The sequence below is a fragment of the Anastrepha obliqua genome, chromosome 6 (assembly GCF_027943255.1).
Source record: "Anastrepha obliqua isolate idAnaObli1 chromosome 6, idAnaObli1_1.0, whole genome shotgun sequence".
In the NCBI taxonomy this organism is placed as follows: domain Eukaryota; kingdom Metazoa; phylum Arthropoda; class Insecta; order Diptera; family Tephritidae; genus Anastrepha; species Anastrepha obliqua.
In genome coordinates, this window is record NC_072897.1 from 52,455,381 (window position 1) to 52,477,668 (window position 22,288).

At 40.7% G+C, this 22,288-nt stretch overlaps 2 protein-coding genes and 1 pseudogene across 2 annotated transcripts in view; 1 reads left to right on the forward strand and 2 right to left on the reverse strand.

Moving 5' to 3' along the window:
• Window positions 1-7,318: 7,318 nt before the first annotated feature.
• LOC129250526 (putative nuclease HARBI1) lies at window positions 7,319-8,497 on the reverse strand. The gene is made up of 4 exons (XM_054890148.1): window positions 8,357-8,497; window positions 8,144-8,288; window positions 7,933-8,088; window positions 7,319-7,846 (listed from the first exon to the last, which is right to left on the reverse strand). The coding sequence occupies exons 1-4, from the start codon at window positions 8,495-8,497 to the stop codon at window positions 7,749-7,751; spliced, it is 540 nt and encodes a 179-aa protein (XP_054746123.1). The 3' UTR covers window positions 7,319-7,748.
• A 163-nt stretch (window positions 8,498-8,660) lies between these two features.
• LOC129250527 (uncharacterized) lies at window positions 8,661-10,031 on the forward strand (annotated as a pseudogene).
• A 5,863-nt stretch (window positions 10,032-15,894) lies between these two features.
• Window positions 15,895-22,288, reverse strand: part of LOC129250020 (ephrin type-A receptor 4a-like) — a 37,512-nt gene continuing 31,118 nt past the window's right edge. The window contains exon 7 of the mRNA XM_054889669.1: window positions 15,895-19,811. Coding sequence (XP_054745644.1) covers window positions 19,707-19,811 — 105 coding nt within the window. The 3' untranslated portion in view covers window positions 15,895-19,706. The remainder of the gene's footprint in view (window positions 19,812-22,288) is intronic.

The following is a 22,288-nucleotide window of genomic DNA, read 5'->3' on the forward strand; positions in this document are numbered from 1 at the left end:
GGAACATTTAGTCCGAAGTCCAGATATATTTTGAAAATACAATTTTAATAACTTATTACTAGCGATGGAGTTAGCTGCAGAAGTTACGGAATTAGAGGTGGAGTGACGTCTTTTCGAAAAAAAGTGAATGGCCGAATTTTTACGTTCGTAGGCCATATATCCGCATTTAAAAGCTTATCATAGGAAAATTCAGATACGCCTAGCTTAAAGTTGATTTTCTTGAAATCCTTTACGAGGGTATCCTTTTTGATAAGCATATAGGAGGACAGAAATTTGCGGTCAATTTCTGCATGTTTCGCAACATAATCAACAATATCGGCAGCTGTCACAGTATTTGAGAAGGACGATATGTGCAGCCACTTCATGTTCGGAACTACACTTAATTCACTATTTTGGTTTGAACCAATAACTAAAGGTTGTTTAACCTTTTTCCTATTAGCTCTAGTTCTGAGCGTATTTATAATATCAGGTACCATCTCCGGTAATACCAGTAAATTTCGCACAACCTCCCTAGCCTTACCACGTATACATTTTTGAAGGCGAACTAAATTCTCATGATGAGAGTAACCAGCCATTTGTGTGCTCTGTTCATATGCACTAACAAAAATATGCCACTCTTGTGGGTCACCGTTAAATACCGGCAAGTCTTTTGGCACGCATTGCCGCGCTGCAAACTGCGAAGTCGTAAAATTACAGGTATCGGCTGATTGAGTTGCGAATACCTGATTTGGCGAACGTGCTGTACTTGTTGGTGCTGTGAACCGAATTACCGTTGCAGTCTACATGTAAGGCCTGACTACGCTCTTCCGCAGTCCGCGTCGACGGCTGACGTGGTGACTGCATAACTGTATGTACCGGTACCTCACGCGCTGGACATATGTTGGTTCTGTTATTTTGTACAGGCTGCATTGGAGTAGGAGAAAATGCTGTGTTACCGCTCACATTAGTTCCACACATTTTGGTGGGGCCAATAACACATGGGCCTTCGTTGACAATATCTACTTCCTCGTCTGCATCTTCTGCGTTTAAAATGCGAAATTTTTCCCGCAAATACTCTTCTCTTAAACGCATGGTCTCTTCTAGTTGCTGTAAACGGAGCTGTTTTTTTCTGCTATGGATTATCAATTCGTGTGGTGCGCTGAGACTACTACCGTCGCCATCTAGATTTATTTGTAAATTCTGATCTAAAGGCGGTGCAGGATTAGTGAGGTTATACTCACAACCATTTTGCACTACAACTTCTTCAGCCATTGTGTTTAGCGTTGCTGGAGCACCGTTTAATTCCGCCATCATTTAATAAGGTTTTTTTAAGATTTTGTTGCAAAGAAAAGAGAATTCTAATTTTTAATAGCTTCTTTCATGGATGCTTTAAAAAACCTGTAAATGTATTTATTTATTTCATTCTTTTAGTTTTTACATATTTTTTACAATTCATAATTTAATTATATTTCAGTTTTTATTTACCTTAGTTTTCCTCTCTTATTCTTTATTTCTTTCAATTAAACCTTATATGTGTCCGCGTGCACAGATAAAAATGAAATGAGCGATATAAAAGAGTAAAGCTTAGTTATAATGACCAGTGATAATTTCGCGCAGAGTTGCTCTATTTCGTAAATTTTTACGGGTTGCTTAAGTCGGCAACATATGGGAAATCTCGGTTTTTAATTACGGATTGGGAGTTAAGCACGAAAAAGTAGATCACCTACTTACATATATGTAAACGTATTATAAGTCTTTTCTAACACAGTTCTAAGTGAATGTTAGAAGCAAAATGTTATAAAAACCTTTATTAACTAAACATTTAAATGTATCTTTTCTCCTACCGAAAACTGTTGAAATGGAAAGTAGAGTAAGCTAAAAGTAATTATAACGTAAAATAAAAAAAAAAAACATTTATATGCCTATTGCTATTAATATTATTTAAATTCATACTTGTGTACTTCAGAAAAAAAAATAAAATCGGGTTCTCCACATGTAAACATATCAAAATAAATAGTTCTTTAATTTATGGGATAAACCTTTTTTCAGGATTTAAGAGAGGATTTATTCGATACTTCACGCTTCCGTGGCTATGATTCCTTTAATTCGCACGAATCTGTCTGGCTGGCGTCTTATGGTACAAAAGATTTTCTGATTCTCTTACACACCAAGTTTATCTTTATTTACTTAATTAAGCATTGAATACTCGCATCAGAACAGCCACGAGATACTTTCTGATGTCTTCCCTGGAACTCCTCCATAACGAGACTACCATGCTCCCGGTTAAGGAGCAAAGTGAAACACTCCGCAAGCAGTTCCTGCTTCGTTGCTCAAAGAAAACCGAAACCTATAGGGTCGTCTAATTTTCTAGAAACTACAGAATGTCAATTTGCCGGCAATTGCATGGCTGAAGAAATTGTGTGCATTAAAAATGATTCCGATACTGCCGCCGAAAATAAGAATCACCTATTTTCGATCGAGGGTGAACCAGACAGACACACATACTGGTGTCAGTAGTAAATTTTAGGTAAAATCTAATTCGGTCTGGTTGTTAATTTTTGGAAACAAACACACTCCTAGATAATGAGAGTTATAGTTTATAGCAATGGAGGGAAATTTGTGTTAACATAATATATAAAACGAGGGCGTGGTTTTAATTCGGCCTCAATAATATATGTCGGATCTAAATAAGGTGGGTGGCGAGGCATGGACCCTGGTACAGTCGAGTTTTATCAAGTCGTAAATGAGATACAGGCGGTATGGGTGTTTGTTTTTTGGTTTATTATTTATCCCAAATTTTAATAATTTTGTATTTTTATAATAGAAATATCACATTTTTTTGCTTTTTTGAAATTTCTCATGGACGTTCTCTCGACATTCAGCACTGTAAACGACGACGCCCCCACCAGGATAGTGGGCAATTACAGCAGCCCGTCTGACATCACAATTGCTAGCGCAGGTCTGATAAATAGCATAACCTGGTGACCTATGCTATCGCTTGCATCAGACCACTTGCCCATTATCATCTCGATCGAAAAACCTGCCGACTTTGTTTCCGAGGATCACCGGTCATATATTAACTTCAACAAAGCTGATTGGACCAGATTCGCGGAATTTACTAAAGACATCTTCGCCGCTCTCCCCCCCTCCCACCGATGTGCGCGCAAGGCCAACGCGCATTGCGCGAGGTAATCACAGCCACCGCGGCTCGCTTCATACCCGCTGGAAGGATACGAGACATACGTCCCAATCTCCCAGCTGAAGCAGCTGTTCTGGCGAACGAGCGTGATCTCCTACGCCAGGCTGATCCCGGGGATCCTCAGATAAAGGATCTCAATTCGGAGATCCGACAACTGGTAACCCAACATAAGCGGAACAAATGGGAAGAGCATCTGAAGTCCTGCAACTTCCCCTCTGGTGTGAACAAGCTCTGGTCCACCGTGAGGTCCCTGTCGAACCCGACGAAGTACAACAAGCAGGATATAACCTTCAACAGGTGTACTTCGTCGGATCCGAAGAGATGCGCGAGTTACTTCAGCCGGCAATTTATTCTGCATCCTTCGGCCGACAGATTAAACGTAGTGCCACCAGACGGCCGCACAAACCGACATATAACAGTGCACCACTTTTAAGCTTTCGATACAGTCAGCCACGCCACGCTAATCGATGACATTTTACAGTCGACACTCCCGCCAGGGCTGAAGGGGTGGACCGCGAACTTCCTGAGTGGTCGTCATTCGTCGGTGATATTGCGAGACCAAACATCCAAACAGAGGAAAATAAATCAAGCAATTCCGCAGGGTGGTGTCCTTTCACCCTTGCATTTTAACTTCTACATCTCGAGACTCCCCCAACCACCAGAGGGAGTCTCCCTGGTCTCCTACGCCGACAACTGTACGAGAATGGCGTCGGGCAATGACATTGATGGCCTTTGCTCGAAGGTAAACGACTACCTCGCCTGCCTTTCTAGCTTCTTCACTGCGAGGAACTTACAACTTTCCCTACTAAATCCACGACGACCCCCTGGACAAAAGAAATAAAGCTGCAACTCAAGGTGCAAGTCGATGACACACCAATTCCGACGGTGAACAACCCCAGAATATTGGGAGTTACCTTTGACAGCTTGCTCTTCTTCTCAGCGCATACAACCGCTATTGCAACTAAAGTGCAGAATCGCAACAAGGTCCTCAAGTCGCTTGCCGGCAGCAATTGGGGCAAAGACTAGAAAATTTTGCTGTCGACTTTCAAGGCAATAGGACGACCGGTTCTAAATTATGCTGCGCCTGTCTGGTCGCCTGGAACTAGTGATTCGCAGTGAACGAAGCTACAGACGTGCCAAAACACCGCCATACGGACCGCGACAGAATGTCTCATGATGTCCCCAATACAACACCTACACGACGAAGCCAATATGCTGCCTGTGAAGGAGCATAACAAACTGCTCAGTAAGTTCCTGCTAGGGTGTTACCGCAGGCCTCACCCATGCAGACATGTGCTTGAGCCTGAGCCAGCTCCCAGGCATGTCAGGGGGCACTTCCTCAACTACAAGGAAGAGATCCAAGATAAAACAGACAGACAGCTACTGGATCGGACAGTGCATAGACAGACCATCAACGACATTCATCGGGAGACTCTCATCACCTTCTTAAGCTCCCGACCCCCGAATGCCGTAATCGGAGTCCAACCACCACCCATCGCCGACGAAGAGCTCCAGCTTCCCCGAGAATCCCGCGTAACCTTGGCACAATTACGTTCTTGATACTGTATCAGGTTAAACTCCTATTTATCCAGAATCGACTCCGATATACTAAACATATGTCCGGCATGTGAAGACACCCCGCAGGACACTAACCTCCTTTTCATATGCCCCATCAAACCCACTCATCTAACACCCCTCTCCCTCTGGACCCAACCTGTCGAAACAGCAAGTTTCCTGGGCCTACCGTTAGATGAGCTAGACGAAGACGACCGTTGATTACACTACACTGACAGGGCAAAGTTACTGCTACAACAAAAACAAGACTCGTAACGTCAAATCTTACAGTTTTGTACAAACGTTAGACTAACGGACAAAAATTAGAACGAGTAATAAAGAGAGAATTTAAAAGGGAACAAATAAAAAAGCTGTAAAATGTTCTCCAAATGCTCAAAGGAAGAGGCACCTAGCTGCTGCCGAAACAGAGAATAGCGGACCCGATCCGAACGTATCCATGCTGTCGGGTAACTCCAGTCATTTTTTCACGAAACGTGCACCAACAGCCCAAAAGCGAGTCGATACAACTGCTGCAGATGTTACTAAAAAGCAGCTGGAGCCTCAAAAGGACTTCCAGGCAAATAGTGTACAGCATTTTGCTCAGCGAGATATGAAGCTAGACAATCTCGCTTCGACTAGGCAGCGAATGTGTTCGGCACTTGAAAATATGTGCGACCTGAGAGCAGCCGAGCTGGAAGAAATGCGCAGCCACCATAGAAACATGGAGTGCTTGAATGCGGCCTAAAATCAAAAACAACAGCAACAAATGTTAGAAGTAGAAAATAAGAGTCTAGAAGCGTTGTCTATAAAAAAAAAAATAATAAATATATTTTATTGAAGACCACAAAAGTTTTGTGTTAAAATTTGGACGAAAACGTGTTATCAGCCAAAGTTCCAAGGCGTATCCAACGTATCCTGAGCAACAAATATAACACTTTAAATTATGTAACGGAAATTACTCAAATTGTGCAGACATACCTAGTATCCAAGTATTTCGTTCCCCTTCTAGATATTTCCTCTCAAAAAAGGATCTCCCATAGCTCACATTCCATATATGAGGTTGGTGGTTGCTCCCGGAATATTGCGCGTTCAAGTAGCAGATTCTCATTTTATGGTATTGTCAAATATCTAAAAGTAAATTAATTAGAAATTTATAGTATAACTTATTAGCAATACTTACAACCATGTCATTGATACTGTAGTAGCCCTTCCGGTTGTAGTAGAGGAATTTTTCTTTATTGGGGAAATAATTTTTAAGTGCGTCTCATCCACACACAAAATGATGCAAGACATCTATATATTTGATAGAACTTCATCTTGCTTTGCCGTTTTTCATTGGCACTCATATTAAGACTTCCCCCTTGGCACACAATCGTGTTTGTAGTGGCGTCAATACGTCTTTTAGCACATAGCTAAATGCCGACTGCCCCATTGGCACTTCGAAATATTTGCCAACTCCGTGCTGATAGCCTCCTTCTGCAAGAAACCGTAAAACAGACGATAGCCGGAGAACTGAGGTCATGGATGATGATCTTGCTGAGCGCTGCCTTCAATAAAGACAAAACGTATATAAAGGCAGCTTTATTTAACCGGTAATTTTTGATAAGGCTATTTTAAACCGTATTTAAGTAAACTTTTTCTTTAACAAAAAGGCAAGCATTTACAATGGTTCGTCCATATCGAGAGGGTTGCTTGCATCCCACAATATTATTCGCTCAATTTTGAGACTCCGTTTGCTTCTCTTACTTTCCTCCTCCATCAACACAACCGCACATGTCAACGAATACAATTTAATTTGAAAATTCAACTAACTTGTCAAAAAACTTGCTAAATTGTTTTGTTTACATTGAAGTGAGCTGTTGTCGAAATATGAAAATATCGAAGGTTTTCCACGACGAACTCTATGACAGGGCTGAATATCTTTTGGAACATTGAATTGGAGGAATTATAGAGACGTTTATTTGAAGAAAAACTTCCTATGTTGGCGCGTGATTTTTCTCGTTCAGACCGGTACACGCAATGTATGTTTTCTCAGTAGTATAGTGAGTGCTTATTTTACAAGTTGTGTAACACGTGCCCTTTTTTCATTCTGGCAACAGATTTCTGCCAGTAAGTATAACTAAAAAGGTTGTGGGAATGTTTTTTTTTTGGTAATTTTTACCTTTTTAAATAATAGGATACATGGATATGGAAATAAGTGATTCGTTTGATAAATCTATAAATAAAAGCCAGCGAGATTACGGATTCTTTCTTCCTCCTCAGAATAGGATTTTGTTAATATTGGCAGGGTAGTGAGTGAATGTTCCACGGAGGTAGAAGATTTGGTGTCTAAACCAGAGAGCGAGGATCACGATGGAGAAATAACTTCAGTCATAAATGAGTATTCGGAAAAAGAAAAGTTTTTAAAAACACTGGCCCCTATTATGAGTTGGACTCGATCTTCGATATTCGCTGGTTGTCGAAGATCGAAAATCGAATGTCAATTTAGTATTATGAGCGGAGCATGCCTATCGAAATTTTCGTTGTATACCGAATTTACAGTCGAATGCAATTTTGCTTTCGATTGTGTAGCGTATTGTGGGAAAATTTGTTAAAATGTAAGCTGTTTGCGATTATTTATTGTTTTATAGTAACCAAATAATAAACATGTACTAATTTTGTCAATTTTATGTAGGTCGAAAGTCGTGAATACCAAACAGCAATTAGAAAGGCTGGTTGCATTAATGGAAGAGAATCCACAATTCGTAAAAGGGATTTGCACAAAAGTTCAAGCAGCGAAAAATGGGAGGAGTTTACAACGGAGCTGAATTCCTTGGGACCACCAGTTAGAACGGAATGGTTTTTTTGGGATGTTTGTAGAAATACATTTTTATATTCCCTTGGCAGGTATGGGCTGACGAATGACGAATATTTGAATAAAGGAAATTTATAACAAAAATAAAAAAGAAACTATGGCGTAAAGGTTTTTATTTAATACTTTTTAGTTTTTCCCATAATATTCTAAGAATTTCATTTCTTATGTTTTCTGTTTCTCCGTTATTTGACTCCACTTCAATATCTCCAGCATCATCGCTGAGGGTCTCATTGGATAACTCTTCATCCGGAAGTTGAACACTGTAAAGCAGACAAATGTTGTGCAAAGCTGCCCACGCATTAATAATTTGTTTTGCTTGTTTTGGAGAATAGTGGAGAGCTTTTACCTGCAACAATAAATCGGGTTTTCAAGACTCCAATTGTTCTCTCAAGGATACTTCTCGCTTTAGCATGTTGTTTGTTGTATGTCCTTTGTGGAGACCCTTCCTCAAAGTTTCTGAACGGCGTCATTAAATATGGTTTTAGAGCGTATCCAACATCACCTGAGACAGACCAAAATGATTAAAAGCGGAATTTCAATTGGTGTTTATTACATACCGAGGAACAAAGTATTGGGACGGCCATTGAGATGTTGCTCCTTTAAATGCGCTTTCAATAGTAACATATTGAAAGCCATAGAATCATGAATAGCTCTTGGATTTTTCGCATTCACATACGTTATTTTCATTGTATGATCACAAACCTAAAATTTACATTGTTCGCATTTAGAATTTATAACTCACATTTACATATATGCAAATGTCTACTTACAATCAGAGCATTAATGTTGTAGAATCCCTTCCTGTTGTAATACCAATGTTGAGCGACAATTTTAATATGCGTGCCATCAACACAGCCAATTATTCCTGGAATCCGGTATTTGCTATAAAAATGTGCTTTTATTCGCTGCATGTCAGCCTCTGTACTACGAAATTGTATTCATCTTTGGCAAATATAATTTTCCAGGACATCTATTACCTCCCGTTGTACTCATTTTCACAAAAAAATACTTTTATTTTACTTTTAAAAATGAAAATTCGTTCGATCAGCGCTTTCGACTACAGTCGAAGATCGAATGTTGCTCATAATAAAGGCCATTGACTGTAATAACGCCGTAGCCGAATGGTGCGTGACTACCATTCGGAGTGAAACACCAATATGAAGAAAACGTTTTTTCTATTAGCGGTCGCCTCTCGGCAGGTAATGGCAAGCCTCCGCGTGTATTTCTGGCAGGAAACAGCTCCTCATAAAAAAAAAAATATCTGCCGTTCGGCGTCGGTTTAAATCTGTAGGTACCTCCATTTGTGGAACAATCACACATAAATCAAGACGCGCGCCACAAATAAGAGGACGAGCTCGGCCAAACACCCAAAAGGGTATATAAATATATACATATATGGACAGAGTTATAAGTACGGCTACGCGAAGCTATAGAGGCAGGTGACATCAATGTCGACGAATATGTGTTCCAGCCGGAAGCTCAATAGTCATCAACAAAAGCGGAACAGAATACAGAGCATCCAGGACCAACATCAGGTATAGACATGATTGTGATGATGCCTGCAATATCTCCAATCGCCTCGCAAATGTCATCGCAGATATCGCAAATGTCACAAATGTTAGCCGAATTGTCGTCGCAGATAAATGTGCAGCTGAGAAGACACATGTAACGTCATAACTGGAAACGATTCAGGCTGAATTAGATGCACTGAATACTTGCCCCTCTGAACTTCAATTGAATCATCCGAATATTTTAAGCAGTTGTCCCAAAGTAAAACTTACATTGTTCGATTTTACTGCATCAATCCCAATTTTTAAGCTCCAGTTCGAAAAAACAATAATAAATTACTAGAACACTGCAAACAAAGTTGCTGTATTGGTTGTCTCACCTACGGATTCAGCCACCGACACACTGCAGGCAGTTCCAGAAGCCAATTGTGGTAACTTTGAGAGTCCCATGATAGCTATAGAGAGACATTACGGGAGTGACCACAGGCAACAAATATTCCAGGTAAAACTGAAAAGGCAATAGAAAGTCATATGTCTAAGGCATTTTGGGTGCAATGGAATAGGCTTCAGATGATTGATGGGGTTCTGCATCGCGTATGGGAAAGCGAAGACGGAAATCATTCCCGTAATCTGATAATAGATCCTAAATTCAGAATGACATTCGTGTTAGAGGAATTTCACAATGGGAAAGCGGAGGTCATCTGGTTATCACTAAAACGTTGGAGAAGATTAAGCAGCGGGTTTACTGGGCAAATTGCACAGAATCAGTTGACGAATGGATTTGAAATAGCGCGCAGTATATGGCAGCGAAAAGTCCAAAGAGTAGAAGTCAAATAACCAACCTTTGCTGAGGTTTTTGGGCAGAACTGGGTGGCTAAGTTTAGTTAAATTAGGGCCAAGGAAGAAAATTCGAGTCCGCAATATTTAGAGAGATGTGTTGATTGATGGGGATTAAGAGAACTCGTTCTCATCTGCAATCGGATGGAATGGTCGAACAAAGACATCCAAATGTTCATATTGGCCTATCGCTCGGGTGCACATTAAATTAGTAGCAAATCACCCGCAAATACCATCTTTGGAAGTGATTTAAAGCTTCCGGCTGATTTATCGCTAATGAGTAATAAAATGAAGGATCAATTTGCACGTGCTGTGAACTCCGAAGGATTTAGCGGAGGTAACTTGGTACATCGTTATAATTCGCAAAGAAAGGGACTTCTCAATGTGATTAAAAGGTTTAATGATGGGGTATGTCGTAAACAGTAATGCAAAACTGGAACAGAGGAATTATAAAAAGTTGTTTACTTGGAGAAACACGTAATAATACCCTTGGCAAAAAGTGTGCGGCGCTCTATATCTTATCAAACAACATTTCACAATGGACTATCTATAGCTCTACAGTAGGATCTGACAGATTCTCTAAGCCGTCCTGACTGCAAGGTTATGCAAGACATGACAAAGGGGTAGAGTTGTTTCATACCTCGTAGTCTGCAATAATAAATGATATGGTAACTGTCTGATTTTAATATTTCGAAAAACTGTTCTATAGATATCAGTCAAGAACTTTGTCTCATATTAAACAATTTTTGTGTCTTTATCAAATGGTCGTTATCTTTATATGGTGTTGTCGGATTTTATTGCAGAGATCGCAGGAAGTGATCTGAAACACAACTCATGAAATGTTAATCTCAGTTTCAATTCGTAAATACTGAACTATAGTGAGACGAGTCTACGTAGTCAACGAAGATATTTATAAGCTTTTAATCCTTGTTGCAAATAGTCTGCATACAAATTAATGTCGTTCCTTTGCGATCAGTCAAATTATCCTTTGATTTACATGATGAGTTCATATTTCTGCGGGTGCCGTGAATGCTTCCTAAATTTTAAAATTATTATGATGCACATAAAAGGTGATAAATATATTTTTTATATAATTTACTAGATATAAACAAACAATATAAATAAGATATATAAATTTCAAAAGGTCTTCAAAATACTCCGTCGTATCTGATCCAACACGCGTCACCAGCCAGCCGAAAGCCTAATTATCATATTATGCAAGTTTTGTAAAAAAAAAAATAAAAATACTTGAGCACTTAGAGCGCTACTTTATTGCTACACAAACCGTTGAAAGGGAGAGGTTGAAGCGGTCGGCAGAATCTCTATAATAGCATTCCGCTTGTTCAGCAAACCACAGTAACAGCCCATACCCGCAGTCCGCAGAAATACAAATTCGACGAAATTCACACCCGCGGGACAACACTGCTCAAAGAAAATCAAATATAAGTTGTTTATTTTCCTATAAAAGTAAGCTTACATAATTTTCTAATTTTCAAATTTTAAATTTCTTTTTGGTTTTATTGTTAAAAAACAAACAATTTTGGCTTTGAAATATAATGTATTGGTCGTTCGGTTAAGAATACCGTAGTCTGGCCATTATGATATAATTTTCGACCATTAGCTTACTAGCGTCGGAGCTATTTCTTCCAAATATAATACAAACTTTTGTCCACGCTAGTGGAAAGTTCATTGCCGTTGGACTGACAAGAAATAATAATTTTTCTAACGGCTCAGGCAGTTCACAATTTCCGACTTCGTTCAAGTATTCTCCAGCAGCTACCACACACTCGCTTCAAGAATTGTGATGCTTACAAAGGTCTGCAGCGTCCCTCCACCTATAGTTACGACTGCAAACGGACGCTTATCTTCGAGTAAGCGATCTATTATATAAACGTAATAGCGTGACAGACGGTATCTCTTCAACTACACTGTCGGGATCCAGGACAAAACATAACTACAACTACTGGACCGGGGAGTATATAGACAGACAGCCGGTTCTACGTTACCGGAATTACTCGGGTTTTTCCCGACCATGGGCTGCCGCCCCAGTAAACTAACCCTGTCTAATGTACCGTATCCCACTCCAAATCTCACGTCACAGGAGCAATCCCTTGCAGCACGTTTGCTCCGAATACTTCTCTTCAGGGTTGGCGCCGAACCCAACCCTGGACCAGAGGTATTTTACTGCTGCATCTGCCACAAACGGCTCCACCCGAACTCCACCTCGGTTAGGTGCAATAAGTGCAACGGGTGGTGCTACCTGTTCAGGCCTTAAGACTCATAGGGAGTGGACCACAAGGTATGTGCCCACGTGTTGCTCCCGCCATGAGGCGGCCCCTGCCTCAAGGGCGCTACCGTCCTCAGGGCACTTCAAACTGCCGCCACCAACAATACCTCAACGGTAAGGAGCCCTCAGGCGCAACAAAACGCCCTCAATGACCCACAACCCTCCTGCTCCTATCCCAGTGCGGGGACAAACCAGCAGCTCTTGGTCCCCCGCACCGTCTGCTCCGTGTGTCAGACCAGGGTCCCTCGGAACTTGACAACAGTCCAGTGCAAATCTTGCAATGGCTGATGCCATTTTCGGAAGTGCTCTGGCCTATGCACCATCCGTGAGTGGACACGCGACTTCGCTGGAACGCACAGCAGGACCAACGCAGACAACACCACGCGTTCCTCACCCCCCGAGTTACGATCACACTACCGAGGAGTTTTAAACTCTTACAACTGAACTGTAACGGACTTACGAGTAATATTGACGAGAAAGTCGACTTCATGAGCCGACTTGGAATCAAGATAGCTGCGGTCCAAGAGACAAAACTCCACGCTAGCTCCCCCCTGATCACCAGAGACGGCTACAACGTGCACAAAAGGATAACGAGGGAGACCACGGGGGAGGCTTAGCGTTTATAGTCCACCATACAGTGCAGTATCGTCTCATCGATGAAGGCATCCACCGCAGGGACGCCACCTTAGAATGTCAAGGGATAACTGTCCGGTCAGGCGATGCCGAGCTCGAAATATATAATATTTACATACCCCCTGTCACCTGCTGCCCGGAAGGATATCACCCTGATATTGGTGCGCTCATCAGGGGTGAAAACCGATTGGTAGTAGGTGACTTTAATGCGCATCACGATCTTTGGCGTTCAAGCCTGCCAAATGATGGTAGGGGACAGCTATTGGCAGAGCAGATAGACGACTCCACATTCAGCACTGTAAACGACGACGCCCCCACCAGGGTAGTGGGCAATTGCAGCACCTCGCCTGACATCACAATTGCTAGCGCAGGTCTGATAAATAACATAACCTGGCGACCTATGCTATCGCTTGCATCAGACCACTTGCCCATTATCGTCTCGATCGAGAAACCTGCCGACTTTGTTTCCGCGGTTCACCGCTCATACATCAACTTCAACAAAGCTGATTGGACCAGATTCGCATTCCCATTCCCATCGATGTGCGCGCAGGCGAACGCGCATTCCGCAAGGCGATCATAGCTGCCGCTGCTCACTTCATACCCGCTGGAAGGATCCGGGACGTACGTCCCAATCTCCCAGCTGAAGCAGCGGTTCTGGCGAACGAGCGTGATCCCCTACGCCAGGCCGATCCAGGGGATCCCCGGATAAAGGATCCGAGATTTTTACGAGAAAATTCCGAGATACGGCAACTGGTAACTCAACATAAGCGGAACAAGTAGGAGGAGCATTGGAAGTCCTGCAACTTCCCCTTTGGAGTAAGCACGCTCTGGTCCCTGTCGAAACCGACGAAGTACAACAAGGTGGATATCACCTTCGACGGTTGTGCTTCGTCGGATCCGAAGACATGCGCGAGCTACTTAAGCCGGCAATTTATTTTGCATTAAATTGGCCCATTGGCCCTGACGGACTTAACATGCTGATGTTGAAAAAGCTGAGTCCATTGGGAGTAGAATATCTCACCAGGGTCTTCAATTTGTCTATGGATACTTTCATCATTCCTGACAAGTGAAAATCAGGGAGAAAGGTCACACTACTGAAGCCTGGGAAACGCGCCAACCAAGGAGAGTCCTATCGTCCGAAAACTCTCCTTTACCCAGTAATGAAGACTCTTAAGGCCCTTCTACTCCCATTCTTGACTACCTCGCCTGCCTTTCTCGATTCTTCACTGCGAGGAACTTACAACTTTCCCTACTAAATCCACGGCGACCCCCTGGACAAAAGAGATAAAGCTGCAACTGAAGGTGCAAGTCGATGACACACCAATTCCGACGGTGAACAACCCCAGAATATTGGGAGTTACCTTTGACTTTAACTAAAGTGCAGAATCGCAACAAGGTCCTCAAGTCGCTTGCCGGCAGCAATTGGGGCAAAGACTAGAAAATTTTGCTGTCGACTTTCAAGGCAATAGGACGACCGGTTCTAAATTATGCTGCGCCTGTCTGGTCGCCTGGAACTAGTGATTCGCAGTGAACGAAGCTACAGACGTGCGAATGTTTCCGCGACAGTCGGTTCTACGTTACCGAAACGACCCGGATTTATATCCGGCCAAGGACTGTCACTCCAGCAGCATTCCCCGTATGTAAGTATGGGGAATGTTTATGCTACTACAACAACAACAACAACAACAACAGACGTGCCAAAACACCGCCATACGGACCGCGACAGGATGTCTCATGATGTCCCCAATACAACACCTACACGACGAAGCCAATATGCTGCCTGTGAAGGAGCATAACAAACTGCTCAATTAGTTCCTGCTAGGGTGTTACCGCAGGCCTCACCCATGCAGACATGTGCTTGAGCCTGAGCCCGCTCCCAGGCTTGTCAGGAGGCACTTCCTCAACTACAAGGAAGAGATCCAAGATAAAACAGACAGACAGCTACTGGATCGGACAGTGCATAGACAGACCATCAACGACATTCATCGGGAGACTCTCATCACCTTCTTAAGCTCCCGACCCCCGAATGCCGTAATCGGAGTCCAACCACCACCCATCGCCGACGAAGAGCCCCAACTTCCCCGCGTAACCTTGGCACAATTACGTTCTGGATACTGTATCAGGTTAAACTCCTACTTATCCATAATCGACTGCGATATACTAAACATATGTCCGGCATGTGAAGGTACCCCGCACGACACTAACCACCTCTTCACATGCCCCCTAAAACCGACTCACTTAACTCCCCTATCCCTCTGGACCCAACCTGTCGAAACAGCACGTTTTCTGAGCCTAACGCTAGATGGGTTAGACGAAGACGATCGGTGACTGTAGGTCCCTCCATTTGTGGAACAACATCAAGACGCACACTACAAATAGGAGGAGGAGCTCAGCCAAACACTCAAAAAGGGTGTACGCGCCAATTATAAAGAACTTTTCAGATTTTTTTATTTATTTCACTGTCTATCTGAAACAAATTTCCAAAATATGTTTTTTTTTCTCCAATGCTGTAGCCTACCTGAAGGTCTATGATTTGAAGACATGCATTGAGAAATAATAGAAGAGATACCTCTCCATATCTGCTCGATGTTCTCGTATGAGGAAAGGCTGAAATCACCGCAACCCGAGAGAGCAAAACAATAAGAAATTGCGAGGACACAACTCTGTGCAGCAAAAAAAGGCAAAAGCAGAAATATGTGAGTGCAACGAGTTTAACGCGTAACCGCATGAATGCATGCATTTAAATATGCTCAATCAATCATCAATGAACTGGCTGAATGAGCGGTGAACAAAAATCCAGCGGGTATTATAACACCAGCTCTGGAAGTATTTGATGCGGAACCTGGTGGTGGCGATAGAGGAAGAGTACAGTCGGCGCTGTATTAGTAAAGCCATCTGGCGGTCTTGGCTTCACTTAATGGTTCTGGTAAACGAAACTAAGCACGAAGAAAATGTTTTCAGCTGAAAATATAACCAAAATAACACATTTGATGGAGATCCCCATGAGCACCATGCCCTTTGGTAAAGGCGAACACTTCTGTCGTTAACTTAGTTTTAATTTTTAACTTATTTTATTTAAGTCTGGATTTTACTTTATGTTATTGGTTAGTATGGTAGCTCTTCCAAAGATGTGTGGAAAACAAAACATGCATTCTTGGTATAATATTTAAAACCACGCAGGTTTTTGGTTGTCAGTGTTTGTTGTTTTGTAAAAGAAATCAAATATTTTTGTTTTGTAATATAAAAAATGTTTTGCTTTTATTATATATATTCTATTAGCAATATTCGTTTTGTTTTCGATTTCCTAACGATTACAAAAGTTAAGTGCAAGAGTATTATATCCATTACAATCGACAACCGTTAATCTGGTTCAAGGATTCTGAAATCCAAAAGCCGAGTCCCACAAAACATTAACAATTAAAAAAGTGAGAGGGCGCACCATCCAAATCGTAATGAATCTTTAGTACAATTTTTTTAAAATTGGATTACAATACATTTGTATTCAAACTATAAGAGTTTGGGGAGCACTCTGTTGATCGACAAATTTGATAAATCGGCTGGTTTGAAAAATGGTTATTGGATTACCGCTGACGGAGTGCACTTTCATTTGTTAAACTATATACCGTTTTCTAATACTGGCATATTCATGTAGCAAAGGATTAAAAAATAATCAAACCGCGAAACGGTTATAATCAGCTACTCAATATTGTACACTACAATATTGCATATAATATTTTACACCAAATTAAAACCTTTTTTTAACAACATTTTGTCCATTCAAAAAGAACTTTAATTTCTATAGCGGAGCTTTAGAGGTATTACATTAAATATTGAAAGGCTTAAATAACTTACTATATTATAATTTTATTATCTTTTATCCTAAATTTGTCGCTTTTGCACTTTTCCACTAAGTTGCTAGTCCACATATTGCTTCGACCAGGTCATATAGGTATGAATATGTAAATATGGAGATCCAACTGATCTTACAAAGCATCCGCAATACAAACAATGCAAACTTAAACTCATCAGTATCATTGTAAAAGCGTGCTTAGCGTCAATTCTGTTATTTTACAATTTATATATATCAGCCACTGATTTTAACACTTTTGCTTGAAATGTATAGATCTCAGTCAACTTAACACTTGAAAAATATATTCATTGTATTTATGTCTACGCTTATAATATAAATCATTACTTTCAGAAGTGCTCAAATTACAGCGGTGCATATTCAGTCGTTGGCTAGCATGTTTCCAAAAGATTTATTGGATGTGGTGTATATTATAATATTGTACGTTATGCTTAGCGTATAAATATTTAATTTGCTTCGAATCCAACATAGTGGGTTAATATACAAAACCACAAGGAAATTTATTAGTATCGACTCGATTAATTTTCCTAAATTCTATTTTCCTATTTCAGAACACTATTGTTTTACTAGAATTTTATATTGCTTTAGTTTTCAGAAAGTCCACCATATATTGTAAAATCAGATTCTAATAGAAGAAATTGGTGGTCCTGTGTCAGTGTTTTCTATGAATTTGTCAAATATTATATAAAAAAGATGAAGCTCAAGATTTACATATTTATAGGTTCAACTCGGACTCAATTTTAAATTAACTCGATGCAAATTGTATACGAAATCGCATTTCAAATATATAAGAAATGTAACTAATATTGATTAAAATATGGACCTGTAAAAGTTTTCATAGACCATAACGACAAGCTTTTGCTTAATAATACAGATCTGACTTTGGAAGATAATAGAAAAATTAAAATTCGCGTTTGGTTGTTTTACAGAGAATTCGTGAGATAATTAGCATAGATTTGATTTTCCCAATAACGATTCAAAGTTGTTGTGTATAGAATTTTCAATTTCTCAGATTTTCAGAAAAACTATTCACGAATGGAAGATTTTGAGATTAAAAGACATCAGAAAAATGTACAGATGCCAATATTCATTTATTTTCTTTGATATGCTTTTACTAGCGGCATAATGGACTGACTACTACTACTGTATTCCCATGGCAGCCTTTTCTATATTAGCAGAATGACGTCGGCTTTTCCCGACCAAGACTGCCATCCCAGTAAACTAGTTCTCTGTAGTGCACGGTACCTTGCCCCTCATCTACAGTCACAGGAGCAAGTCTACTCCAAATACTTCTGTTCAGGGTTGGTATCGAACCCAACCCTGGACCAGGAGTATTCTATTACTGCGTTTGCCTTAAACGATTCTACCCGAACTCCACCGCGGTTAGGAGTAACAAATGCGCCAGATGGTGCCACCTTAAACCCTACTCAGGCCTTAAAACACATAGCGAGTAGTCCACACAGGTGTTCCCAGGGAGAATACTGGTGGATGTCAGGTTCCGAGATACTCTGGTCTGACACACGGAACAGACTGTGCGGGGGACCAAGAGCTGCTAGTTTGTCTCAGCACTAGGGTTGTAGCAATAGGGGCGTCCCAGGCACGTCAGGAGGCACTTCCTCAATTACGCCGACGAGATCCAGGGCAAAACAGATCGATAATTACTGGATCGTATAGTGCACAGACAGACTATAAACGACATTCATGAGGAGACACTTACCACCTTCCTAAGCTCTCGGCCACCGAATGCCGGAATCGGAGTCCAACCAGCACCCACACCAGATGAAGAACTCCAACTACACCGAGATACCCGCATAACCTTAACACAACTACGTTGTGAATACTGTAGCAGGTTAAACTCCTACTTATCCAGAATTGACTCCGACATTCCAAACATATGTCCAACATGTGAAGTCACCTTTTCACATGCCCCATCTAACACCCCTCTCTCTCTGGACCCAACCTGTCGAAACAGAAAGGGCTTGTTCGAGGCACGTAATAAAAGCGGCAATACTGCTGCACAGATGACAACTTCCAACACTGTTGCAATTGCTCAACTGATACTCTTCTGCTGTTCGGCAAACAAAAAAATTTTGATGCCGATTTATTTGTATTCGCGCGCAACATTTGCCGAATTTTTGACACCTCAAACGTGATACTTTTGATAATGTTGCCAGAATTTTTCTTCGAACGTGAAACTTTCACAAATCATGCAACACTGCGGTTGTGATTGAAGCTCGAATAAGCCCATAGTTTCCTGGGCCTAGATAAGCTAGACGAAGACAAAGCTATATTGCACTGACAGGGTTTAGTATGCTGCTACAATAGCAACAACAACTGACTACTACAACGAGTGTTATACTTAGTAGTTTCATACAAAAAACAGTCGTATTTTTTTTGCAACTTCATCATTATACTAGTATGAAAACATCCTCACACGTATGAAACAATTTTGTATGAAAATGTATTTTCTGCACGAAGCGAGTATTTGGAGTAAATTAAATAAAAATTAGAAATAATATCAATAGCTCTTATTTATAAATTATTGCAACTTCCTCTCATCTAAAGAAGTACGCAAGCTGTGGGATAAAATAAGGGAAATTGCTCCTATATTGCGCCGTAATTTAATTGAACTAGGAAAAAACATATAATATTTGTATCAGTAAAGAAATATAAAAATATACCGATTCTATTTTCAGTAAATTTCAGTCAATGAGAAAAACTCGAAGTTACAAATATCTATCAACACCTCACAATCCCGTTTTTTTTTGTGAACAAATATTTAGAAAACTTACAATGACTTTTTTGGCGTAAACTAGTTTTTGAAGAGTTAATATGTTTTTAAAGAAACTGGTTGAAAAGAACTCCACACACGCGAATTCTTCTACCATATCAATATTTATAATTAGTAAACATATTGTTTTGAACGATTTTTTCTCACAATAATAATGCTGTATTTACAATAAATAGGTCTACGAATATAATAAGTCTTAAATTATAGTATCCAACTGTCTGGCCTGGTGTAAGATCTTTTTTTGATGTCCCACTAAAGTTATACCCATATCAGATAATTGTTGAGCCGTTAAGCGGGAGATCTATAAAAAGGAAAAAATTATTAAAGGTATTACTTGTTATCTCTATATATCCCACTTTTTTTATCGCATTTGTTCTATGTTGCTGCTGCTGGATCATTTTGCAAATAAAATTTTAATAACACAACACCAAAAGGTATACAAATTTGCAAAAATAATTGCAAAATATAACAAATACCATAAATAGTGCGAACTGTAAACTAAATGTAACTATATATATGTATATAAATAGCTAAATCTATGCAATTACCAAGAGTGCTCATATTAACATAAAAAAGGATATACATTTAAGATAAAATAACTCAACCTTATGGTTGTACTGAATATACTTATTTATTATATTCTTATGTTATCAAATAGATTTCCAAGAGGAAGTAAAAAGATTTTGTCAATGTGTGATAGTATTAACACCACTTTTCTTTCAGCTTCACGCTTTATGTTCGGCTTTGTCACAAGTAAATCAATGTTCTTCTGATCTCGCTTTGCAGAGGTATTTCTTTTTACCTCATCCGGTGAGTTCGTCAACGTTTTAACTTCGGTCTTTCGTTGCATTTATTTAGGAACGTTATCGAAATCCCTAAATATTTTGCTGCAGATGTACGTGACATTTTTGGACCTTCATGGCGTGTGTATAGGAAAACTGCTTCAAATCGTGTTTCACACACGGAACTCATTCTGTAAAAACAAAATTTCTCACAAAACTAACAAATTGCTCAATGCATATCGCGAAAAGGATATGCTTATTTAGCAGTATTTAAGTTTTTTGTACCGGAATTGTAAATGTGAACCTAGTCGGTCATCATTCCCATGGCAGCCGCTTCTACGTTACCGGGATGACTCGGGATTTTCCCGACCAAGGGTTGCCGCCCTTAAACCAGCCCCGTCTAGTGTACCATACCTCACCACCAATCTATCGTCACAGGATCAATCCTACGTAGCAAGTGTGCTTCAACTACTTCTCTTCAGGGCTGGTATAGAACCCAACCCTGGACCAGAAATGTTCTATTCCATTCCAACATATTCGAACTCATCCTCAGTTAGGAGCAATAAGTGCAACGGATGGTGCCATCTTTAGACCTGCTCAGGCCCTAAGACACATAGGGTGTGGTCCACACGGTATGTGGCTACGTATTGCTCTCGCCACCAGACGGCCCCTGCCTCAACGGCTTTATCATCAAATGTGACGCCACTAACCAAACCTTAACGGTTAGGAGCCCATCGGTGCAACACAACTATCTCTCTGACATAAAACCCTCCTGCCCCAATCACAGTGCGGGGACAAACCAACAGCACGGTTCCTCGGGACCTGACATCAATGAAGTGGAATTCTTGCCATGACTGGTGCCACTTTCGGAGGTGCTCTGGTCTGCTCACCACCCGTGAGTGGACACGCGGTTACGTTACCCCCTGCTGTAGAGCTCTGCACCCGCCACCGCCCCCCGTGGCGCGGCCTCCCCCCACCATCAGCCCGCGACAACGGGTATGTTCAACAATGCATTATAATGCGCAACATACCATTTCATAGTGAGCAGTGCGTTCAAAAATGCAAATATGGCAGTACTGCAAATGCAACGCGTTCTTAAACGTCATTTTTGTATCAAAAGTCGTGCATTATTTGCCGCAAAAATTTTCACACTGCCAATAAATACGCTAGTACAATGTCTGATGATAAGTGGGTATTTAATTATTTATTTTAGCTTTTAATACAAAAATTGATGAAAAATACGATATTTAAACTTTATTTTATTATACTTTTCTTGGTTTTAGTGATTACTTTAGTACATCGGAGATAAAATATACTAATATTATAAAGAGGAAAACTTTGTTTGTTTGTTTGTTACGAATAGGCTCAAAAACTACTGGACCGATTTTAAAAATTCTTTCACCATTCGAAAGCTACATCATCCACGAGTAACATGGATCATATTTTATTTTGGAAATAAGGCTCGAGATATAGGTCAAAACGTGGACCCGGGTAACCTTCGGATGTGTATGTACAATATGGGTATCAAATGGAAGCTGTTGGTGAATGCTTTAGTCCAGAGTATCTTTCATGCCGCTCCGTGACTAGGGTCTCGAGATAGAGACCAAAACGTGGACCCTAGAATGTGTTTGTACAATATGGATATCAAATTGAAGCTGTTGGTGAATGCTTTAGTACAGAGTATTTTTCATGCCGCTCCGTGACTGGGGTCTCGAGATATAGGTCAAAACGTGGACCCGGGTAACCTTTGGTTGTGTATGTACAATATGGGTATCAAATGAAAGCTGTTGATAAGTGCTTTAATACGGGGTAATTTTCATACCTATTGATGACTAGGGTCTGGAAATATATGCCAAAACGTGGACCCGCCGTGTCTTTGAACCGAATTAAACCAAACTTACACACATTGTTAAGGAGGTATTGAAGATGGTTTCCGTATAGTATGGATACCTATTGGTAGATAGGGTCTCGCGATATAGGTCAAAACGTGGACCCG

Excerpts from the sequence above, each read along its gene's own strand:
- LOC129250526 (XM_054890148.1), bottom strand. The coding sequence starts at position 8,497 with ATGCAGCGAATAAAAGCACATTTTTATAGCAAATACCGGATTCCAGGA. Across the intron at positions 8,289-8,356 it reads ACAACATTAATGCTCTGATT|GTTTGTGATCATACAATGAA; the intron begins GTAAGTAGACAT and ends TGTAAATTTTAG. Across the intron at positions 7,847-7,932 it reads AACCCGATTTATTGTTGCAG|TGTTCAACTTCCGGATGAAG; the intron begins GTAAAAGCTCTC and ends TCTGCTTTACAG.